The sequence below is a fragment of the Lepidothrix coronata genome, unplaced genomic scaffold (assembly GCF_001604755.1).
Source record: "Lepidothrix coronata isolate B3197 unplaced genomic scaffold, Lepidothrix_coronata-1.0 Scaffold26, whole genome shotgun sequence".
Taxonomy (NCBI): Eukaryota; Metazoa; Chordata; class Aves; order Passeriformes; family Pipridae; genus Lepidothrix; species Lepidothrix coronata.
In genome coordinates this window covers 932,933-954,956 of record NW_016690206.1, presented here as the reverse complement: position 1 = coordinate 954,956, position 22,024 = coordinate 932,933, and the positions used below count along the sequence as shown (strand labels likewise).

Genomic DNA, 22,024 nt, shown 5'->3' with positions numbered 1-22,024 from the left:
CTGCAATTAGATCTCCTCAGTTCTTTGAATTCCTTTTTCTTACCAAGTCTTACCTTTAAAGAAAAAGCATAACCTTTCAGTTTCATTCTATGAGTATTGTCAACTGAACTTTACTGCAGCTGAGGCTATGTCTACATTTTTATTGTAATCAGCTTTGGTAAGGTGCCTCCTAATAGGATATTAAGTAGTTGGCAAATTAAACAGAAAAGGGTTAACAGCAGATTTCAGTGTCAAGAGGACCCATACTTCTGTTTCTCACCTCTGAGTTAACGTATTACTAATCTTTTCTGAAAGAGTGTGAACTTTCTTTTTAAAAACAGGTCTCTCAAAATGTTCTGACCTGTCCTATTAAACATACAATGTTTGTTTTCTACATGGAAAAGCATGATTTGTATAACATCTGGTGCTATATTTTTTACATATATGGGTGAATTCTGTAGACATGTGAACTTCCATGTGTGAAATCAGGGAATGTAGACAGTATATTTTGAGTTATAAAGTTAGTCTTAAACCCAAATAATCTTTATACTAGTCTTGTGGCACTGAGGCCTTGATCAAAGGTATTTCTTTTGCAAAATGGCATGGTCTTGATGCAAGATTCTGTAAAATGTCGCTGAGTGTTTTCATTGCAGAGGGCAACAGGACCAATATTTATCTACTAGGCTGTCAAATAAAAGCTGAATGTGCATGACGAATTGACTTATATTTCTCTGATTAACAGCACTGAGGATTTTTAAATAGTATTTCATAAATTAATATATTTTATGGTCTTATCTGAAATTTTTACAGCTTGAATGGCATTTAACAGTATTTTTACTATTTGAATAATAGCAGAAATTGATTCTTTTGAACATATTCTTCCATCTCCCTTTTTTTGTCTTGCCTTGCCTCATCTCACCTCATAGCATTTCCAAATTATGAACTAAATATATCTATCTAGGAAAATCTTATATATCTGGTTTTGCATGGTAGTTTCACTAACAGTTTTACCACCTTTGCAAAATTCAGTAGTGAACGATTAGCTTTTGCCAAACTTTTTAGCCAATATTGCCATGACTTTGATAAACTGAACAATTATAGGTATTTTGGATTGTTTAAGATTGATCTTACTCTGCTACACTTCAACAAAAAGGTATTATGACAAATTCTTAAAATATTCTTGGCAATCATCCTAAATATTGTTAATTGTCTCAGGAGTGTATAGTCAATAAAATGTACTTTGTTGTACATAGTAAGTAGAATAAGCATTATATCCTATTGAGCTGTCATGGTTTAACCCCAACTGGCAACTCAACCACACGCAGCTACTTGCTCACTCCCCCGCAATGGGATGAGGGAAAGAATCAGGAAAATAAAAGTGAGAGAACTCATGGGTTGAGATAAAGACAGTTTATTGATAAAGCAAAAGCTGCATATGCAAGCAAAGCAAAGCAGGGAATTCGTTCACCACTTCCCATGAACGGGAAGGCGTTTGGCCATCACCAGGAGGGCAGGGCACCATCACGCCACAATGGTGACTTTGGAAGACAAAACTCCAAAACATCCCCCCCTTCCTTCTTCTTCCCCCAGCTTTATATGTGAGCCTAATGCCACATGGTCTGGAATATCCTTCGGATCAAGGAGCAGAAAAGCCCTTGACACTGTAAGCACTGCTCAGCAATGACAAAAAACATTCAGTGTTATCAATGCTGTTTCCAGCACAAATCAAAACCACAGCCCCATACTGGTTACTGTGAAGAAAATTGACTCTACCCCAGCCCAAACTGACACATGGCTTCAAAATGTATTTGTTTTGCTTCTCTCATGTGAGAAGGTAGGGAGATAGGGAACTGTGTGCTGTCTTTCAGTTTTAAAACAGACCAAACCACTTGAGCCTGCACTGTTTATGCTTCAGGTTCAGTCCAGACAGACTAAAGCTGAACACTGAACAGAAAAATTCTCGTGAAAAGAGAACTTTCCCTCCCCCTTTTACATTTCCTTCAGGATAGCTATCATCTCTGTGCAGCAGTTTGTGTGGGCTTCACTGCCTATATCACAAGAACAACCTTTATTGGATTCCACTTTAGCACTTGAGTTTCAAGACCCAGCATGAAAATTAAAGTAGAGGTAGAAATACTGTTTGGTCCCACATTCCAAAAGCTTAGATCAATTTTAGTTGAAAGTAAATATTAAAAACCACTAGGGCTTTTGAAGGCAAAGCCCTACCTTTCAAAAACACCTCCCTCATATGTCATTGCTAGATCTAGTTCTGGTCCTTTTTGGGCAAACCAAACTAAACCCAGGAGTGGCTGCTGTTCTTCCTGTTCTGTTCTCTGGCAATTTAAACTAACTCTTGACGGGAATTCTAAATAGATAGATATTTACCTGCTTTTATATACCTACCATTTTAGATAATTATTTTCCCTAATCAATATTGACATGCATCTAATTATTAGGATGGCAGGCAGATGATGCTTCACATAGACCATCCTGATACAGCCTGTCTGTTGGTTCCATAAAAAGTCATGTTTAGCAATTCAGAAAGTTATCAGGATGCAATGACAATGGTGATAACTTCTGTACCAGGTCCTGACCATATCAAAACATCCGAAAGTGTAGATCCTTTAGATGCTTTCATATAACTGTGAAGTGTGGTTCCTAAAATCTTTCATGCTAGAGAAATCAAGCTAATGACGCAGTTGTTTCATCTGTTGAATTTAGCAGCAGTCAAGTAGAAAATTAAAAAAAGGTAAGCTTGAGCATCCTGCTGAGTTCAGGCACCACATGAGTCAAGTTAACGTTTCACTGTTAATTTTTATTTCAGGTAATTCAGACTATCACTGCAACTGACAAAGATAACTCTGCAAATGGAGCGAGATTCCATTTTTCTCTTGATGAAGGGCTTTCTTTGAATCCCAACTTTACTCTAAGGAACAATGAAGGTAAATCAAACATATAAATCTCAAAGAAATGGGTCTCTGTTCTGTCTGGGATGTCTGAACTGAAGAGAAAAATTTACATGTGTTTCTTGACAGAAAGGGAAAACTGTAATATGTTATCACTGAATTGTCAGATGTCAAGGGCATGCATATACAACGTATTGCAAACTAAAAATAATCAGATATTGCATTTTATTTTTATATTCCACTTAATTTTAACATTTATTCTTCATACATTCAGGAATGTTTTTTTAAAAGTGGATAAATGAAAATGGTGTCAACAATTTAGCCTATTTCTAGGTAAAATAGGGTACTGGATACTGTCAAGGCTATTTCTAATTATTGCTTGGACGAGAAAAAAAAATTTAAGGGGCATAAAAATTGGAATTCATACTTACGTTTACAGACATGACATCAAGAGTAGGTCCTTCAGTGCTCCCTGGATGATAGTCTATTGCTTCATGTCCTTCCTAATAAAGTGTGCCTGAAAATTACAATCAGAAATTCATATGACATAGGCCCTGAAGGAAAATGGCTTTCAGAATCACCAAACCAACTGTTTCTGAACATTTCTTGAAACAAAGAAACTGCCCAACCATTCCAAAACCCAAACCTAAATTTGACTTACTCTTGGTTGAGTATTGCATTTTGGTCTCCGTTTTGCAATCTGATGAAAATAAGATTAAACTTTAAATGTTTGTCTGAGTTCTCCTCTTAAGCTTTTGTGTATGTGCGTGTATTGTATGGTTTTGTTTTTACACCTGTTTGTATGTGGGAAGTGTGGGGGATTGGCTTTACTTTACAGTTATATATTTGTAGTAGTGCTGTGGAACACCTTCTGATCCTACAGAGCACTAGACATCTCTGATGAAAAGCATTAATTTCGTCATTGGTACATATGCTATTTACAATGATATTGAAACTACTCTTTACAGAATCTTTTATCTGTAAAATCTTTCAGGGAAGGAGACTCTATAATCTTCCTAAAAAATCAGTTCCTACATTTAACTATAGTTACAGCAGAAAAAAATATTGTCATGCTATTTGTTCGGACTAGATTAATGTATTTCATATCCTAGTTCCAAAAGAGATCAATAAAATATATTTCAATATTAATTATAACAATAAAATTTGAAGGACTAATTCATATATTAAAAATATTCTTTAGGTGAGACACCAGACCTTTCTCAGATTAGCATGTTAATCCCACTCAGATTGTGATGGAACATTGTAGGAAAAGCCAGACAGTTGTTTCTGAATAAAGGAGGTGTATGGTTATGCATTTTTGTATTTTAGTAGAAGTTTCAAATAAACTCATCGAGTATTGGACTGTGATCTCATGTGGAAGGTCATGGCCATGTTCATTTCTATAAAAGATATTTATATCAAGATGTGCTTTTGAATAGCTATATTGAAATTGTTGTTCATAATGAAGTTGACATATGGTTTTGAACATATTTTAATCTGGATCTATATTGTATGTGTTTATTACTACGTAAGTTATTTAATACAAAGATTTATAAGAGGGTGAGGAATTTTAGTAAATCTTTGATGCAGCAATGTCATGCTTTGGCTAAAAATATGCACTAATAATCACTTGCTGCTTTCTTGTTACTTCCCCAAGAACAGTGAGAATTGACTTTAGAACCAACAGCAGAAAGCAGTGTTTGGACTATTCTAAATTGGATTTGACAGGGGAAAGTAGCTGAAGGAACTGAAAAAGGTGTCTTTTATGGTAAAGGTCTATTGTGTATTATGTTTTTATTTCACCTAAGGAGTAGAAAAGTATGCAATTCCTATAGCATCTTGCATAAAACTTCTCATACATACAAAGACTCCAAAAACATAACTTTCAAATTGCCCTTATAATTAACATAATGACAGTTTATCTAAAGTAATAACATGAAATTTATCTTAAAAACAAATTCATTGTTACTATTTTGCTTGGCACGTGACCCTTTGAATATACCATTTAAACACTGCCCCTTATTGGGACCTTTTCTTTGTGGTACATTCTATGAATAAAATAGCAGTGAAACACTTATGAAGTGCATTCACAATATGTAGTTATCTAGCATTTACAATTTTCATATTTATCAGCTATTCCTATTCAGAAATGGAATTTTTATTGCTTACTCTTCTAGGAAATAGTTGAGAGAAGGTGGTCAGAAAAAACCTTTCTTATCTCTGTGACAAGTCTGCACTTCTGAAAACTCATGTTTTTGTGCATCAGCTGTTAAAAATAATCAGAATGTTCTTACAAGACAGCTGCTGTTTTTACCTCTGGATTTAATAACTCCATAAAGATCAGCATTCATGCAGGGTTTTATTTATTTGTTCACTATGTTAAGTTTTTAAAGGAAAAAACTACAGAAATTGACTTAAGAGAGTTTTCAATAATGTTTTGCAGAGTGATAAGAAATAAATTCTTGATGTCACATTGAAAGTGGTAGTCAGAAATAGATGTATCTGTTATTACAAAATTATATTTCTCTTGCAGTCATCTTCAAATCCAGTCATCTCCTCCTTTTATTTCTTTAGGATAGAGGTCTCATTTCATAAAAATCTCAGTAGGCATTTTCTTCCCTTGTTTTCATAACCCAAAACAACAGGTTTTTTGTTTTAAGTCCAAATAGACTTGCATGAATGATCCCCTACTCCATTATTAAAAGCAGGCTCCACAGCAGTGCCTTGGATCTTCAAATGTTAATGCTTGTATCTATGCACTTTGAAACCTAGGGCTTGCACAAGCATAAGATTTTGTAGTTTGTTCCTATCTACCTGTATAGACTGCAGCAATATACAATCTCAGCGTGTGTATGATTCAGGTCAATAATATTCTATGGCTTCAGGAGACCAAATAAGTATTAAAGCCTCAGTCCAGATAACTGATCACATGAGCAGTTAAACTTTTACCTCATATGCCTGAACCTGTGCTTTTTCTAAATAAAAATCTCCACAATGTTAAATCTCCATTCTTTGAATATTCATTCTCATAACGCAGAGCTTAAAACCTTCAGGGAAATGTAAGTCAGGAGACAGTCACAGGGCTATACCAAATATGCAGTCCAGCAGAACTTAAGAGTTGTTTGAATCACCTTCTGGATTCTGTTTGTGTTGCAACTTTCATTAAAAAAAAAAAAATTGGAAAAGACAGAGTATGATACTTTTCCCCCACTGTATTCTTAAGATTCTTTGTTGCTATTTGAGTTTTATTTTATACTGAAAAAGTACTATTCAGAGCAGAGGCTTAAGAGTATGAACAAGAGGACAGACAACAAAATTATGCAGTATCTGTACTCATGTAAGCAAGACAGAACAAGAGCTGGAATAGAATTTCTTTGCTATACAAAGAAAATGCATTAAGTTGTAATAATTTCCTGCAATTTTAGAGAGCAAGCCCAGGGAAGATGCCTTTTTGTTTATCTGAGAGTTGTACTTATGAAGATCATCTAATGAAAACAGGGTTGTTTACAATTTATTCTGCCCAGAAAAATGTTGCAATCTCTAGTAAAACATGGTTCCAAGTACTTTTTGGGCTGTGCTTTTATTTTGTAGATCAGATGCTACACAACTCATTTCATTGTTGTCTATGTTCTCCTCTTTTTGTTTTTTAGGATGTTGTCATAGAAAATTTTTTTAATCCTTTTTCCATTGGCTTGTAATATCTTAAATTTACATGTTTTACCTAATCAGAAATATCTGATTTTGCATTTCCCATTAAAAAATTCCCAGGGTAATACGGGGCTAAAAAAATCATCTGTTGAGGAATCAGAGAAAAGATGACAGTTCTTCCCAATAAAACTCTTTCTATGTACTGAATTTTAAAATTGCATTTTTTTAAATTTTTTCTCTGAAAGAATCACAATATTTTTCCAGATGCTTAAAGAATGGTGGATATATTTGTCAAAATTTGCTAATGCATGTGGACATGTCATTATTATAACATTCCAAACCATTAATATATAAACGCACATTTGCATAACATCTCTCTTCTCTGAGTTAAAAAAAAAAAATCATTCTTTCTTTCTGCCTAATTTGTTACTTCTTAGAGGCTTCTTTCAGAAGTTACATAACACTTTCTAGGAGCTGAAAAAAAGATTGACCCCCCAGAGAATAGTTCACTTAGAACATTTATGAATCTTATGCACTGTAAAGCATAAGATGTTTTGCTGGTGCTATTTTTTTATCACAAGATATGCAGCCTACGATGGATGCTCCAATGGGTATTGTAAATTTCCTGGACAATAAGGGTTTATGCCGATACTGGGCACATTCACCCAACAGCGCCAATAAGATTTGTGCATTCTCTTACTTTAATAAATTGAGACTGCTCACTTCTGGTAGCAGACTAAGTTTACCTTACTTTCAAGGAAGAACAACTCCCTAGAGAATGCTTAGCTACAGAAGCAGTGATGAAAGTGCTGGCTGACAACACGTATGCCATTTTTCTGATACTATCACTTTGGAGATTACCTTTTCGTAATGTTATATCAGAAGATACATTAATACCCACAGAAGCAGAGTTGTGGTTTTCTGTAAAATCTGGAGCACAATGAGTTCAACGGCATCTGTATAAAATGACATTTGTAATGTGTTCATCCACTCATGCTTGTGATACCTTTTTCTCTCTATCACAGATCAAAAAATGCTAAAAAAAAAAGATCAATTTTACTCATCATTGCTGTTATTTAGAAAGAGAGCAAGGTCCAGAGATTAATTGATTCCATCCCAGTGTGAATTTCCTTGCATAACCTTCTGTTTATCTCTCTACCCTTCTTATTTCCTACCTTCTTATTTCCTACCATTATTGCACACTAGCAGGCCAGTGAACTGACTTTAGGGCTTTAAAATTGCAAATAAGCATGCCAGATACCAGATCATGTTTTAGTTGTTTTAGAACATTGGAAGTGACATTTAAAAAGGTCAGGTTGAAACTCCCACTTTGCAACCCAAAGTGAGGGGCAAACAGCTACATAGTTCCTGCCCTCATTGATATCAAAGTGGAGTGTTTGGTCTGGTTCTGTGGTATTGCAAGTTACTACTGACCTACCATGAAATATTATCCCATAAAGAAAGTTGTAACGTGAGAGAAATGATATCTGAGAAAGTGCAAAGTTAGCATTACACATGGTGACTGCAAGTAATTCGACAGAAGTGCTGTTGCTGTAAATGGATTGAATATCTGAGTAGGTATTATCAGAGTCAACATATGAAAGTTAAAAAGGAACTCTACCATGAGTACAATAGACAGAAAACCAGGACTAGCTACTGCAGAGGGAGACATTTTTCTTCTTCAGGCATCTGAACATCTTTGATGATTTTTTGGTTTAAAAAGGTCAGCTCTAAGATTGATCACATAGGTAAGCTTGTGCATAATGTACAGGTTCTTCTTGCATTTATTTTCAGGGCTGCAATCTGTTGGTGTTTCACAAACCAATCATAAGCAAATAACTGTATTTCAGTCCCTAAAAGTCTTCTACGTTTCTTTTCATTTTTGCTACCCACTGAGCAGAAATACCCACTGAAAAACCAATAGCTTCTTGCCATTGGCAATAGCTTTGAAGCCAGCACAAAAGAAAAAATATTTACAAGAGTTATCAGTAGAGAAATGAAACAGAAATGCCTATCAAGATAGTCCACATAAACAAATTAACTGTTCTAACTTTAGAAATGTAAGAAATGCAAATCATTCCAATGTATTTTCTTTGGGTTTAATTAGTTTATGACTTCTCAGAAAATTTATATAGTTGGACTGCTGATATAAGCAGAACTGAAAATTGAAACATGCCTTAAGATATAAACAGGATTTTACTCTATGTTTTTTTACTTCTATTTCTCTTGTCTCTGCTTGTAATGTATAATATGTCAAAGGAATTCTCAAATTTTGAATGATAAATGAACATCCTCTGAAGCGTTCCAGTAGTCACTTTCCATGGTGTTATCGCTGTATCTCTGCTTCCTTGGTTTTCCTATGGCCTCCTTTCTTTTCTTAGTTCAGAAGCTCAGCATAAAAAGGTGGAGATGATGGAAAAAGACTGTGGTAACAGCCTTGTATACAGTGTACAGTCTGGCTTAGTAAACTACTACATCTTCAGAGTGTGAAGAGCTTCTGCATTAGAGTCATGCAGAATATTCCATGTATAACCTCAACCTCACTTGAAGTGAATCTTAAGTTCTAGTTGCCATATCTGCAAAGAATAGCCTAAATATGAGAAAGTTTAGATCATTAGAGAGTTTATATCATTACATGGTGCAATGTGCACCACAAGGAATCAGATAAATATTTCTTTCCAAAAGTTGGAGTTGTTAATTTTCTTTAGATGTCAGTCCTTTCATCTCCAGTGAGTCCTGGTTCTTAACATACTCCCCAGAGGTGAAGTTCACCATTTAAATCCATTGAGACAAAGAGGTCTTTATTTCCATGCCTAGAAGAATCAGACCTCTAGTTCCATCATCCTAGTACTATTGCTGCTATCCTATACCCTTGTCTTCCCTGTCTATCTGTTGTATCTCTTTTCAGATATCAAAGAAATTTCTCAATACATAAACCCTCAACTACCTTTCAAAGTACTGCTGTTGATATTACCTTTTTGTCTCCCCTCAGTAAGCTCTTTCTTAGGTCATCAGTGTCTGTCTTTATACTTGGCTTCCTGTAGCTCTTACAGAGTGTGAGATTCTTTTGTTCCTTGCTATGACCCTCCTCTTAAAAGTTGCTGTCTTTCTAGCTCCTCTCTCAGTGTGTTCCTACAATGGTTTTTGATAAGAAGTGTAAACAATTAAAATTTGAAATTTTAAAACATCAGAATAGTTGTCAGGATGTAGTCAATACTAAAGTTTGGGTAAACTTTTTTATTCATTCATTTGGTTGGCATACCTTTACATGTGATTGTCCTCAATAATAGAGCTCTGACTAGAACATTAGAGATATGATTTCTGTATTGTGGCAATGTGATTAGCTGTGATCATTTTTTGCTATCCTTGATTCTCAGAGACCTTTAGAAAATCAGCCACGGTTTTGTTCTTTGAAAAAGTGTTAGATAACTTATTTGTAAAATATTTTAAGAGATTTAATGAGGACAAAAAATAGTCTGTGAGAGCTCAGTTACTTTCTAAGTATTTTATTTATATGTACACACAATGCACTAATTGAGTCACTATATCTGTAATAGAGTCATAGCGAGAATCAACACCTCTGATGACACTGGGAACAGAAAATTTCCGTGCCAGTGCCTGAAATATTGAGATCTTACTTTTTATTTATGTTAAAAGCTTTATATTGTTTCTTTGAGAATGCTTATAACTGGATATGTTATACAGAAATTTCTGGCTATATGTCATGTAACATCTGTTTCTACAAAAATCTAGTTATTCCTCAAGAGAACACAAACAACACAAGTTGACCACGACAATTCTTTGAAATTAAAAATTTTATACTGGCTCTGTCTTATACTAATATTGAATTGCATGATTTTAACAGTGCAAAAAAAACAATTTAATGTTGAAAGAAAAAATACAACATTGAAAGAAATAATGTGGTTTTATTTAATTTGTATTTATTCTATGTAGTATAAAAATGACAGTTCCTTGTTTGGTAAGACATTCCATCCCAGAGAAACACGGTTTAATTACAGGTTTTTTTCAGATTTTTTTTACTGTAACATTTGAATTGTATGTTTTGTCCATTTTGTCATTTTTGTCCTTTTGTTTTTTAGCTTTTATTTTTTGCACTCACAATTTTCCCCCCATCTATCCACAGTTTTCCTCATAGCATACATGCTCATATCCCAATGTTCTTTCTTTTACATCTTTGCCAATAGTCTCTGTGCTAACATCCTTTCATTACTGCAAGATTCCTGCTCAGGAATCCTAGGTTTTTCTTCCTTATATTCAGCTTCTGATACTTTTGTTGTCAGCCAGCACTTTCATCACTGCCTCTGTTGCTATATGGTGATCATCTTTCAGTCTTTTTTTTTTATTTATGTCAGAGGACAGAAGGAAGGGGCTATCCTTTCCTGCACAGATATGAGTACTGGGCTTTTTTTGGATATTGCCCCAGGAGCATTCACTGGGACATAATTTTTTAGGATTTTCTTATATGGACAAAGTAGCTGAACTGAAGTGTTTGGGACCTGTAGGCACCACGACAAAAATAGAGCCTTAAGCAGAAATGAATAAGTGTTCTTACTATGGGTTATAACACTTTCTGTCACCTTTTGGAAATCCAGTATAAGATCTAAGAACCTCTTCTTTTGTGGTGAGAGACGTGACATTTGTTAATATTAATGCTTAACTCATGGATAGTGTCACTTACTACCAATAGAGAATTACGTTTCAAGCTGAGTCCTTGAACATATCCCTAGGTCTTTAAGGTATTTCCAGGTAACTTTGTTGTGTGATTGTCATCTTCTCTTCTGTTGCAACTTGAAGTATGATTCTCCTTAGAACTGTCACTTCTTTGAAATTGCTTTTTTCTGTTGATAAGTACATGTGCTAAAAACTGCATATAAGAATGTTGTACTTCTCTAACGTTGATCAACAGAACTGGTCTCCTCTGGCCTCAAATCGGGAGGCCTGGAGATACACCATCTGTAACGCTGCTGTTTCCTTTGAGAACGCCCACAGGATCACTCTCGAGGAGAAAAGACAATGCAGAAAGAACCATGTCTTGCCGAATGTACCACCTAAGGAGTCCTTCTGTTGTGCCTTTTGCAGTCGGACATGTCTGTCTCATACTGGTCTTATTAGCCACCAACGTGCTTGTAACAAATGTGGATAGAGCCTTTCCCAAATCTTTGTTCATGAAGCCTAGTCATGACTTCTCTAATGACTTCAGTGGGACTTCTACGTGTCCAAGCAGACTAGTTTAAAGTGATAGTACTGGTGCTCAGGAAAAAAAGAAAGAACAGCCCACAATGTTAAACAGGCCTGTGACTGTTGTCTTGCAAAGAAGCTTAGTAAAACAGGCAACATACAAAGCACTTGACCTTGTATCTCCTCTGGACCCTGTGTAGAATCTAATAGAGCCCAGGTTTCATTATCATGGGGTTTTTTCTCTTTTTACTTTATGAAATAATGTAAAAGTTGTATTGCAGCCTAACAGCATTAGTGTTATCATGTCACAAAAGAAATGTACACGCCACAGTGTGTTGTGGTGTGTGTAGCATGAGGCTATTTAGGGTTGCTTAAGGATCCACAGGCTGTTGGAATAATGTTGAGGCACAGTGAAAAGTGGGAGGAAACAAACCTGGTGCGCTCTTGCCCATACTGCCTGCTGAGAAGGGTCCCTGGTGTATGATAATAACACTGACTGTGGTTGGGTGTCCTGGTTGGCCCGGATCAACAAAATACCAGGGAGGGTGCTAAATTCATCAGTGTGAACAATCGGTGTTCCAGGGATCATAAGCACTCCCCAGTCTTGATTGGTTTAACAACCAGCAACTGCAGGAGATAAAAAGGGAAATTGCTAGAGAAGAGCTCTGCTAATAATCTGTAGTAAGTTTCATTTTAAGGAAGGGAAGCATTTATAAATTGGATTCTGAAAAACTAGAAAGTCAGTGAAGTTTTTCCTGCACGTGGAAAATATGATGATATGAATCTTTTTTCTGATGTAGAAAGGCAGAAGCAGCAGTCATCACCTTATATATACTGCAAACATTAACTTCTTTTTATGCAAAATATGCATTCATTTGAAATTCCCTACTGATCACAGATATGTGAGTTTATTTCTGCTCTTGGGCTGTATCTAGAGCTCAATCTACCACTGCTTGGACAGCTGACAAGGTGAAGGTCATTTTATAGTCTGTGGTGATTTCCCTCTTTGAAACCCTGAAGATTTTATCCGTGTCCTCCAGCAGTATTAGGGAAGTTGGGGCTTACAGTCTAGGTAGCATAAAAAAAAGTGGAGTGGAGTAAATAGACAAGATATTATAAAAGAAAAAAAAAAAACAAGTAAAAGGGTTTTTTATGCAACATTGTATAGGAGAAAGATAAAACAACTGCTTACTTTACCTCCTGATTATATCCATATGTGTGTTGAAGAATTAAAAGACATGCAGGCAACCTACCTCTTTATAATCTGTGTTCCATAAGATTATTTGCTTGTTCTAGAAGTATTTTAAAATAAATCCCTGAGGTTGTTCATGTACAGTATTTAATTAAATATAGAAGACCATACATGTGTTAAAAAGTGAGCTGGTCAAAATTTGAGAAATAGGACTTGGTACTTTTCATATATCTTAGCATTAGTCTGGCAGAGTCTAGCAAGACCTCCATGGGTGAAGATGGTCTATAATTATGGTCTTAAGGCCCCCGTTCATTCTATTATAGGAATAAGAATTTTCTTTATACGATAAATGCATTTTGAATTTCAGTGATACCAGACTTGATTTCTTCAATCAGCTGACTCAGTTATAACACAAAACAGTTTGCTCCCTAGTCTAATTGCAGAATAATGTGGAAATAATTTATTTCTTAACTGTAATATAATGAAAAAATCAGCATTAATGAGAATACCACAGTATACTTTTATAAGATTTCACAAGACCAGATTAAGCAATATGGAGAAAAGCCAAAGTTTAACACAGTTTTCATAAAAATGAAAGAATAATTCTTCATTTCATATGCTATATGTATATAGGAATCATTTCTACAACCCCATATTTAAAAAAAAACAAACGACCAATTTACTGCCCGTAGACAAGTAGAATAGGGCTTCAGGGTCTACAGCAAATAAATAAATAAATAAATAAATAAATAAATAAATAGATAGATAGATAGATAGATAGATAAATAAATTAATGAATCTTATTTTGTACCCACTTCAAGTGAAAAGATCAACACTTAATGAGTTTATAACAAACTCACCGTGCTGGATATTTCCAAGAAGATGAGGGTGTATGGGTGGTGTTCTTGTGGAGAAGTAAAGGACTTGAGTGCTCAGTTCTTGGCCTGCCAGTAAGGGTATCACTTCCCAGCTCATAAATATATTTCTTGTGTGAAACCTGTTAACATATATATTACTATTATGTGGGGCTATACTAGCAGTTTTTCTCAGTACCACTGACAGATGATATGCAAACCAAAATGTTGGCAGAAGTGGGTTAAACTGAGTGCTTTAAAATTTTGCACAGAACTTGATAGAAGGTGTATCATGAAGAGTAGTCACCTGAAAAAGAGCATTTATCCAGTTTAAATAAAAATGTTTAACTCCTCCATTCAAATATGCATGCATCTGTCAGATGGGCTAAAATATGCTGCACTAGTTGTATTGCTGTGCTAAATTTTCATGAATCAACACAGATTTCATTTTTCCATAGATTATATAAATCCATTCAATGCTGTAGCTACAGTTGTAGGGGAAAAGAAGAAAATGCCTTGTTTGTTTGTAATAGGAAGAGAAACCTGGTAGATGTTTCTTTGTACTCATCATCCCTTTGTTTGCTAAAAAATTTCAAACTCACAATCCCACAATTTGGAAATCATGGACAACCAGTATGAGAGGAAAGCTCTTTTATTCTAATCTCTCTTTCCATTTATCAGCCCTCTTTCCATAACGGCTCATGTCTCTGGTCCTCACTGTCTCCAGTTTTGCTTGATTTATCTTGTACTTTTATTCAGGGGCTAGTACTTTTAAAGTGGTGGCAACAAATTGAAAATAAATTTTACACATATTGTAAATAACGTAAATAAATAAGATATTATTGTAGCATTTCTTCCCCCACATTTTCTTTATGCCCCTTAATTTCTTGGACTTAAAGAGATATGTGCAGCAACTTTCTATCCTCATTGGTGCCTGTAAATGCTCTTGCAACGTGTGCATAATAAACGTTATGTTCTCCTTGAGTAATATGTGCCAGATGGACCTATAGGTAACAACGGTGACAAAATCTTATGTCACTATCTCCCTTTGGCTCACATACCTTTAACCTCCATTAGTTTAGAACATGTCATATCTGCTCTTTTTCCCTTCCTTTACCTTCCTTTCCCTTCCTTTCCTCCATCCCTCTCCCCTTCCCTCTTCCTCTTGACCTCTCTGTAGCATGTCTTTGGCCACTATCTTTCTGATGTTTTCTGAAAGCTCATTTGAACTTTAAAACCTGTCACAAACAGTAAAATATGAAAGTCTCATTTTAGCTTTTACTAAAGACCTTTTAACATTCTTCTGAGAATCAAGACAATTTTGTGTTGTGGAAAAATTCCATAACAAATATCCTCAGAATTCCAGATATTCAGATTGATGACTGTCCATATACTACCAACAGCATAACATGGTATTAAAACACTTGAAACAGAACCCCAAATGTTTGTCAAAGTTTCTTTAGATTCTAATAAAAGTACAAGAGTTTTAAATAATTTTATTTATATCATGCTAATTATTTTCCACTTTTCCTCCTCTTTTTCTTCTGTTGGCCATAGATGCTTCCTGACAAATTTTAATTCTTGCTTTCACTTGATGGGAAACAAATAGTCAATAACTTTTTTTCATTTTTTTACTTCACTGAAATGTTATTCTGATTATAATATTGTAGATAATACGGCCAGTATCCTGACAAGACGAAGGAGATACAGTCGAACCACTCAAGACACCTATTACCTCCCAGTTTTGATTTCCGATGGTGGAGTGCCTCCTCTCAGCAGCAGTAGTACCCTCACCATTCGGGTTTGTGCATGTGAGAGAGATGGACGAGTGAGAACTTGCCATGCTGAAGCTTTCCTCTCCTCGGCTGGCTTGAGCACAGGAGCTTTAATCGCAATCCTGCTCTGTATTGTAATTCTTCTTGGTAAGCCATTTTCAGTATTAAGTAATGCTCTCCCTCCACTGCCTCTCTGAATGTGACAGGGCAGAAATTTTTAATATGGTATCCTTTTGAACCAGTGGCTGCCTGGTAGTAGCAGACACTTAGAAACACATAGCTGTGATTGGGGGGAAAAGTTTAGCTAAAATTAATAGGGGAAAATGCCTTTAAAGTACATTCAGGAATATATGGAATCCACTAGAAATTATTTTTCAGAGGTTATCAAGTAATTAGCACCGCAGATATTTTTTCTGTAATTTGGAAATATTTCAAAAAGCAACTGACTCTAATTCCATGTCTAGAACAGTGTGAAAAATGATAGAAAAGAGATGAGGAAAGCTTTTTGAAATGCATTACGCAGCAAGAAGCACCATTAGCTCTTGTACAAAAGCCATATCTTAATTACTTTTGTGGGATAAACTGATAGCAATGCACAGCATAATCCACAGGGGTGAGGGACATGTGAGACTATAAACTGACCCATAAGATAAATGCTATCACAAGTGCATTTTTTCCCCAGGACAATTTGATTTTTACCCACTAGTTAATATTGGGGAGGGCGGGCGTGTGGGGTTGATTTGTTTTGTTGGGGTTTTTTTCTGTCATAGACGAAACTTGCTGCACACATATCTCTGTGCTACTCATGTGCCTTTCTGCATTCTTATAGACATGGCAAGAAATAATGGTAATTGCAGTATGACCCACATAGGAGATTCAGAGGATTTTTTTTCCAAAGACTCTTTTCAAAATATTCTCTCAGAGATTTTCTAGACTATTTCCTTGCACCTTACTTCAGAATTTCCTTGCCAGAAGGCTGTTTTAAAAATATATAATAATATATTTAGCTTATAATTTTGCATTTTATTATACAAAATCAAATATTCATAAGAGAAAAATAAACCTTTTACATATTAATTCAATTGATATGCTAAATATTTGTTTTAGAGAAGCACTGAAAGCCCTGGACTACGCTTCTGAAAAATGTCAGCTCTAGTAACTCATTTTTCATTTACCTGAAGGTTATCTCCATTTATGTCCTTTATGAGATCCCTGATAATCTAAGTAGCAGATGATCCCAAATACCAATATTAGCCTGAAAATAAAAGTCTGTATTTTTAATTCAGTGTCTGCTATTTCTGTAACATATTCAGAGGTAAATTTAAACCTACTCTAATATCTGCAGTTTTCTCTTTAGCAATTGTGGTCCTTTTCATCACCTTAAGACGTAGCAAGAAGGAGCCCTTGATCATCTCAGAAGAAGACGTCCGGGAAAATGTTGTGACATATGATGATGAGGGTGGTGGAGAGGAAGACACAGAAGCATTTGACATCACTGCACTGCGGAATCCATCTGCTGCTGAAGAGCTAAAATACCGGAGGGATGTTCGTCCTGAAGCGAAGCCTGTGTCCAGACATCATCTCTCCTCAAGCCTTGACAGTATAGATGTTCAGGAGTTCATTAAGCAAAGACTGGCAGAGGCTGATCTGGACCCCAGTGTGCCACCATATGACTCCCTGCAGACATATGCCTATGAGGGTCATAGATCAGAAGCTGGATCTATCAGCTCTCTGGATTCAACCACAACACACTCTGACCAGGATTATAATTACCTTGGAGACTGGGGACCTGAGTTCAAGAAGCTAGCTGAACTCTATGGGGAAATAGAATCAGAAAGAACAACTTAGTTGTAATTCCCAAAACAGAGAAGTTCCTAAACAACTGGACATATAATGACAGCAACGGTAACAAAAAAAAGTGAATACAGTACTTGGAACTAAGTTATGTGCAGTTACTGTAGAACAAGTGCCCTTTTCATATTTGAAACTGGGTTCTCCAATTGGAAGAAAATCAAATTTTGAAAAATACAGAAAAAAGAATATATTGTCCCTTGTGTCTTTTTTTTTAATTGCTCAATAAAGTCTGTGGTACCGTATCTGCAACAATACCTACAGTAAAGCCAAGTAATGACATTTTTATTTCAATATGAGTAACATCTCCAAGCTACAGTAAGTTTATGGTCATGTCTGTTTAAGAAGATAGGTAATGGAGGAGCTTATCTCTTGCAGGTGGTTGCAATGTTATTTTTCTAGCTGTGCTCTAGGCCTTGTGATCTCAATGTGAGGTAGCCATGGGGGCTTACTATCAGTGTGAGAAGTGCTACCAGTCTGTTTCCTTTACAGAGGTGATAAGCTACACTTGTCCTCTTAAATAAATGGTCCTTTGATGATTTAATCTTATTGAATTAGCAGGTTGCATTGAGAAGCTGCATTTCATAATGTCCTTCATAATCTTGTCATCCATAACCAGCTAACAGATGGAGGGCATCCTTAGCTGTAGCTCAAACACGGCTGTAAACCCAGACCTGCTCTGTTACTACTGTGTGCTGAAGGAACTGTTATTTACAGTGTTGTGCTTTTTCTTTTCGTCTTTTCATGGAAACATCATTCATTTAAATAGAATGGGCCCAAAATAGTCTTTATGCAGCGAAGCAGATGAAGTGTAGGCTCTTTCAATAAAAACAATGGCAGCATCATTAAACTATGCAGTTGTTTGGTTCACTGTGCTTCACTTAAGAGCTGAAGCTTTTTAAGTCTTTTGCTGGTCTGAGTCCAGGAGCTACAACACTCAGTTTAAAACAGAGAGTTCTTAATCATAATGTCTTTCTATTTCTGTGTCTGACTAAAAGCAAAATCGAGCTGCTGTTAGGTCACTGGGATAGTGAAAATTGAAACAAAGAGAATAAGATGCTGCTGCTCTTTTTCTTTTTAGTTCAATCTACTAATATTTCTTTCACTTAATTTCCACCTAAGCAGAACAAGCGTTTTTGCCCCTATTTCAAGCATCATGGGAGCAGGTACATTTTAAGTCAGTGGAAGAAATGTATCATTATTGTGGTTTATATGGATTAAATAAGTTGATTTCTTATGTTTGTAACCGTATTACATTGCAGATCTGCTAAACAGTTCTGCTTAACACTGTGGGCTGCTTAACAACTCATCCAGCAGATTCTGATTTTTCCTTTGTTTTATTTGAAACTTTAACCTTTTTGTTTGTCTTTCTTGTGATAATACTGTGAGAGTACCAGGTACTCAAAATATTGCGTGAAAGATTATGACCTATAAGGCTCACAGTCTATTACAGTCCTTTGCTTTTAAGAAAATTTTAGTTCCACTTAGGGAAGTGGACTTCTTCCAGTATGCATTTGATTAGAAAACTGTCCAGAGCAGAAACTGTGTGCTGTTTTTTTTACTCTGTGGTCTGGTGTGCAGAGTGATACAGACTTGTATGCTCCAGTAGATTCCTTCCTCTGCAGTTTAGGTGCCACTTACATTCAGCTTAGTAAAGCAAGGTCTTCATTTTTTGATGACCTTCTGTGGGCCACACAAGTGAACAAGATTATTAAGCCTTCCTTTCTTTGCTCCAGGGTTGCGTAGGTCCTGGACATGACTGAAACTTCTGATCAGTTCTACTTTGAAGGGATTTTTTTTTTTTTTTTTGAGTGAACTTCTTCCTGAGATGTAGTTGACTGCTTTTGGCTTAAACAGCCTTCTGGAAAAATTAGCCAGTACCTTTGCAAGAAATTTTCCATACTCTAAAAAGTATTAGTTGTACTGTAGTTCTAGAACTGGCTTTTACTACACTGTTCTGTTTGAAAATTATTTTCCTTTCTTTCAGCATTTTAACCCATGAGAAAATTTAGGAGGGAAAAACCCCTGAACCATAAATGTTCTGCTGATGATTTGAAAGTAATCTAATAATTTGTGTTCAGATTTTTTTTTACTTTTTAGTAAATACAGAATCTTCTAGAAATGCATTTAAAAAGACATTATTGTTGTAGAGTGAGGTTAAACAGATGTTTTAATGCAATAAGTGTTGCACAGAAGCTGAGAATGGCCTATATATTGTCTTTTTTGGGGGTAGAGTTAGGATATGTTTCAGTTTTGTCCCAAATGAAGAAACTAATAGTGTTTGATTTTATTAGGAGGTTTTCTTTTGATTTAGGTCACACTTGCTTTATGCTAACATCTAAATTTTTATATTGTATGAGTAGAATGTTAAAAAGAAAATCTTTTAGCATTACTACTACCATGGGCTATAATACTTTGTACCACATCTGCATGAAAATTGCATTAATTGTTGTGTTATTGTTTTGAGAACCAGGTATTAGTTATCTTTATGTCTGCTCCATCTGGCCCTACACCAAAGCAGGGAAAATCACTTGTATTTTGTGTTTTAAACAGTGCTCCCACCATTGTTTTCTTTTATTTGCATCATAGAACATTCAGGCTTAAAGGTAACAGAAGTGCAGTGACTTAAGCAAATATTCCCTCTTTGCACTAATGTTCTGTTTAAATTTATAATATCTCAGAGAAATAAGAATCCCCTTTTCATCATTCCTGGTGCTCTCTTTGCTGCTATACAGCATGTCCATCGTACCCCCAGACACAGGAATTCTGAGTCCCTTAAATCTCTGCAGGGTTATTGAGACGCTGCTTCTGTGATGCTGCAGTGTGTTCTGTTTTATGTCCTATTCACAGTGATCTCCAAATGTGCTTTTCTATCATGATATGTCTGCATGCTTGCTATGCTTACTATTTTTTACTCAAATACACATCACAGTGTCGTGTTGTCTGCATGACAAATAACAGATTATTAAATCTTCAGGGCCACAGAAAAAGGCCTCACAGTGCAGAAAGAACAGGTTTACAGATTTTTTTATCCCTATCCTACAATATTTTCCTTTGGTCCTTTGTGTCCTAGAAAAAAATTTAAACTATATTTGAGAATACGTTAACCTAGATTGAAGTGGAAGAAGGTTATACTGTTTGCCATGGACATCACAATCATTTTGTAGCATTGCTAATTTGAAAAAAGTATACATTCAGTTGAAGTATTGTGGGAAACTCTTTCCTGGCTTATGGATGAGTTTGATTATATAGACTTTGCCTAAAGCTTTCATGGTTCTTTTGTGTACTCATATTCTCAAATATTTTCCTATTTGCTTAAATAGTAATTCTGCTGCTGCATAACAACTAAATGCTGAAAACTGCCAGTTTTACTTAAACTGGAAGATACTGAGTGAAGTTAAATGGCAAATGCAAAGTGTTACTTAAGGGCTTTCCCATTTACAATTTGATTTCTGCAACAGCTATTCAACTACTATTACATTTGCACCAAAATAAGTAATTATATTCCTCCAAACAAACCCTCCTACTTGTAATGCTGAGGGCACTCTATGCTGTAATCTTGACAAGTCATCTGAGAAAATGGTCAGTATAAGAATTTTAAAATGTGTAACTATATTGTCAAACTAAAACCTGTCAAAAATGTAGTTTAATGCACTTTAAATGCAAGGAAGATCTTGAATTCAACTGGCATTAGATTAAGATTCATACATTGAAAACAAATTAACTTTATTACATATACATAGAACACTGTAAAAGTTGAAAGTAATTTCACTATGTTATGCACTTTATTTTTTTGCATTCTTCTTAGAAAACCAAAATAATTGCAAACATTTTTGGGGTTGAATTCTAATTGATGCAGTTGTTTAAATTGTTAATACTGAAAGAAAATATCTATATGAAAGTATTCTCATTGGTATTTAAAAGGAATTAAATAACTTCTGTCGTCTCAGGCTTTTTAAAATCAACTTTTAGAAATTCTAAGTATTGGACCAGTCTGGAATTAACCAAACTCATAAACTCACACAAGGATAACAAAGGGAATATTCTAAATGCAAAGAAGAATATAAAATTATGCTGCCTAGGGTTATTTTGTGGATTATAAACTGCTAAGACCTTGTACTTGCAGTACATATAAATGGCAGAGTGCATTCTAAGGAAAATTAGAAGTGTGTTGCAAGTTTTGGGCCATCCTTATTTTTCCAAAGTCTCCAAAAATATATATATATTTTTTAACAAAAGAGTTATGTAAAGTATACCTCCTTATGCAAGTGTTACTGATAGAAATTGTTACATTTTCTTTTAATAAACAAAAGGGACAAAATCTTTTATTCGTATTTTTCAAATAAAATGTGCTCTTTGCTATGGTGATGGGTTATTGTATTCCTCATCACAACTGGAACGTTTTTTTCTCTTCACTGCTGTATTCTATACACACCAAAGAACTATAACATCTAAAGACACTCTGTCTTTAAAAATCAGATGTGATACAGTTGTATTAATGAGGTAAATGTCAGAAATGGTATGATAAGTTTAACTAGATTTTTAATGTCTGGTATAGTCAATTCGTTGTGCCACTATTTCAAAGACTGTCTTACATGATTATTGCTACAGATGGATAGT

General features: G+C 35.2%; 1 protein-coding gene across 9 annotated transcripts in view; it reads left to right on the top strand.

The window, feature by feature from the left end:
* The window catches only part of CDH18 (cadherin 18), a 486,743-nt gene extending 465,018 nt beyond the window's left edge, over positions 1–21,725 (top strand). For 8 of the 9 annotated variants that reach the window (XM_017809411.1, XM_017809412.1, XM_017809409.1 and 5 more), the window contains 3 exons: positions 2,804–2,921; positions 15,449–15,700; positions 16,899–21,725. In XM_017809411.1, the coding sequence (XP_017664900.1) occupies positions 2,804–2,921; positions 15,449–15,700; positions 16,899–17,401 (873 nt within the window). In that variant the 3' untranslated portion in view covers positions 17,402–21,725. The remainder of the gene's footprint in view (positions 1–2,803; positions 2,922–15,448; positions 15,701–16,898) is intronic. The other variant, XM_017809414.1, reaches the window with a different exon arrangement.
* The last annotated feature ends 299 nt before the right edge of the window (positions 21,726–22,024 follow it).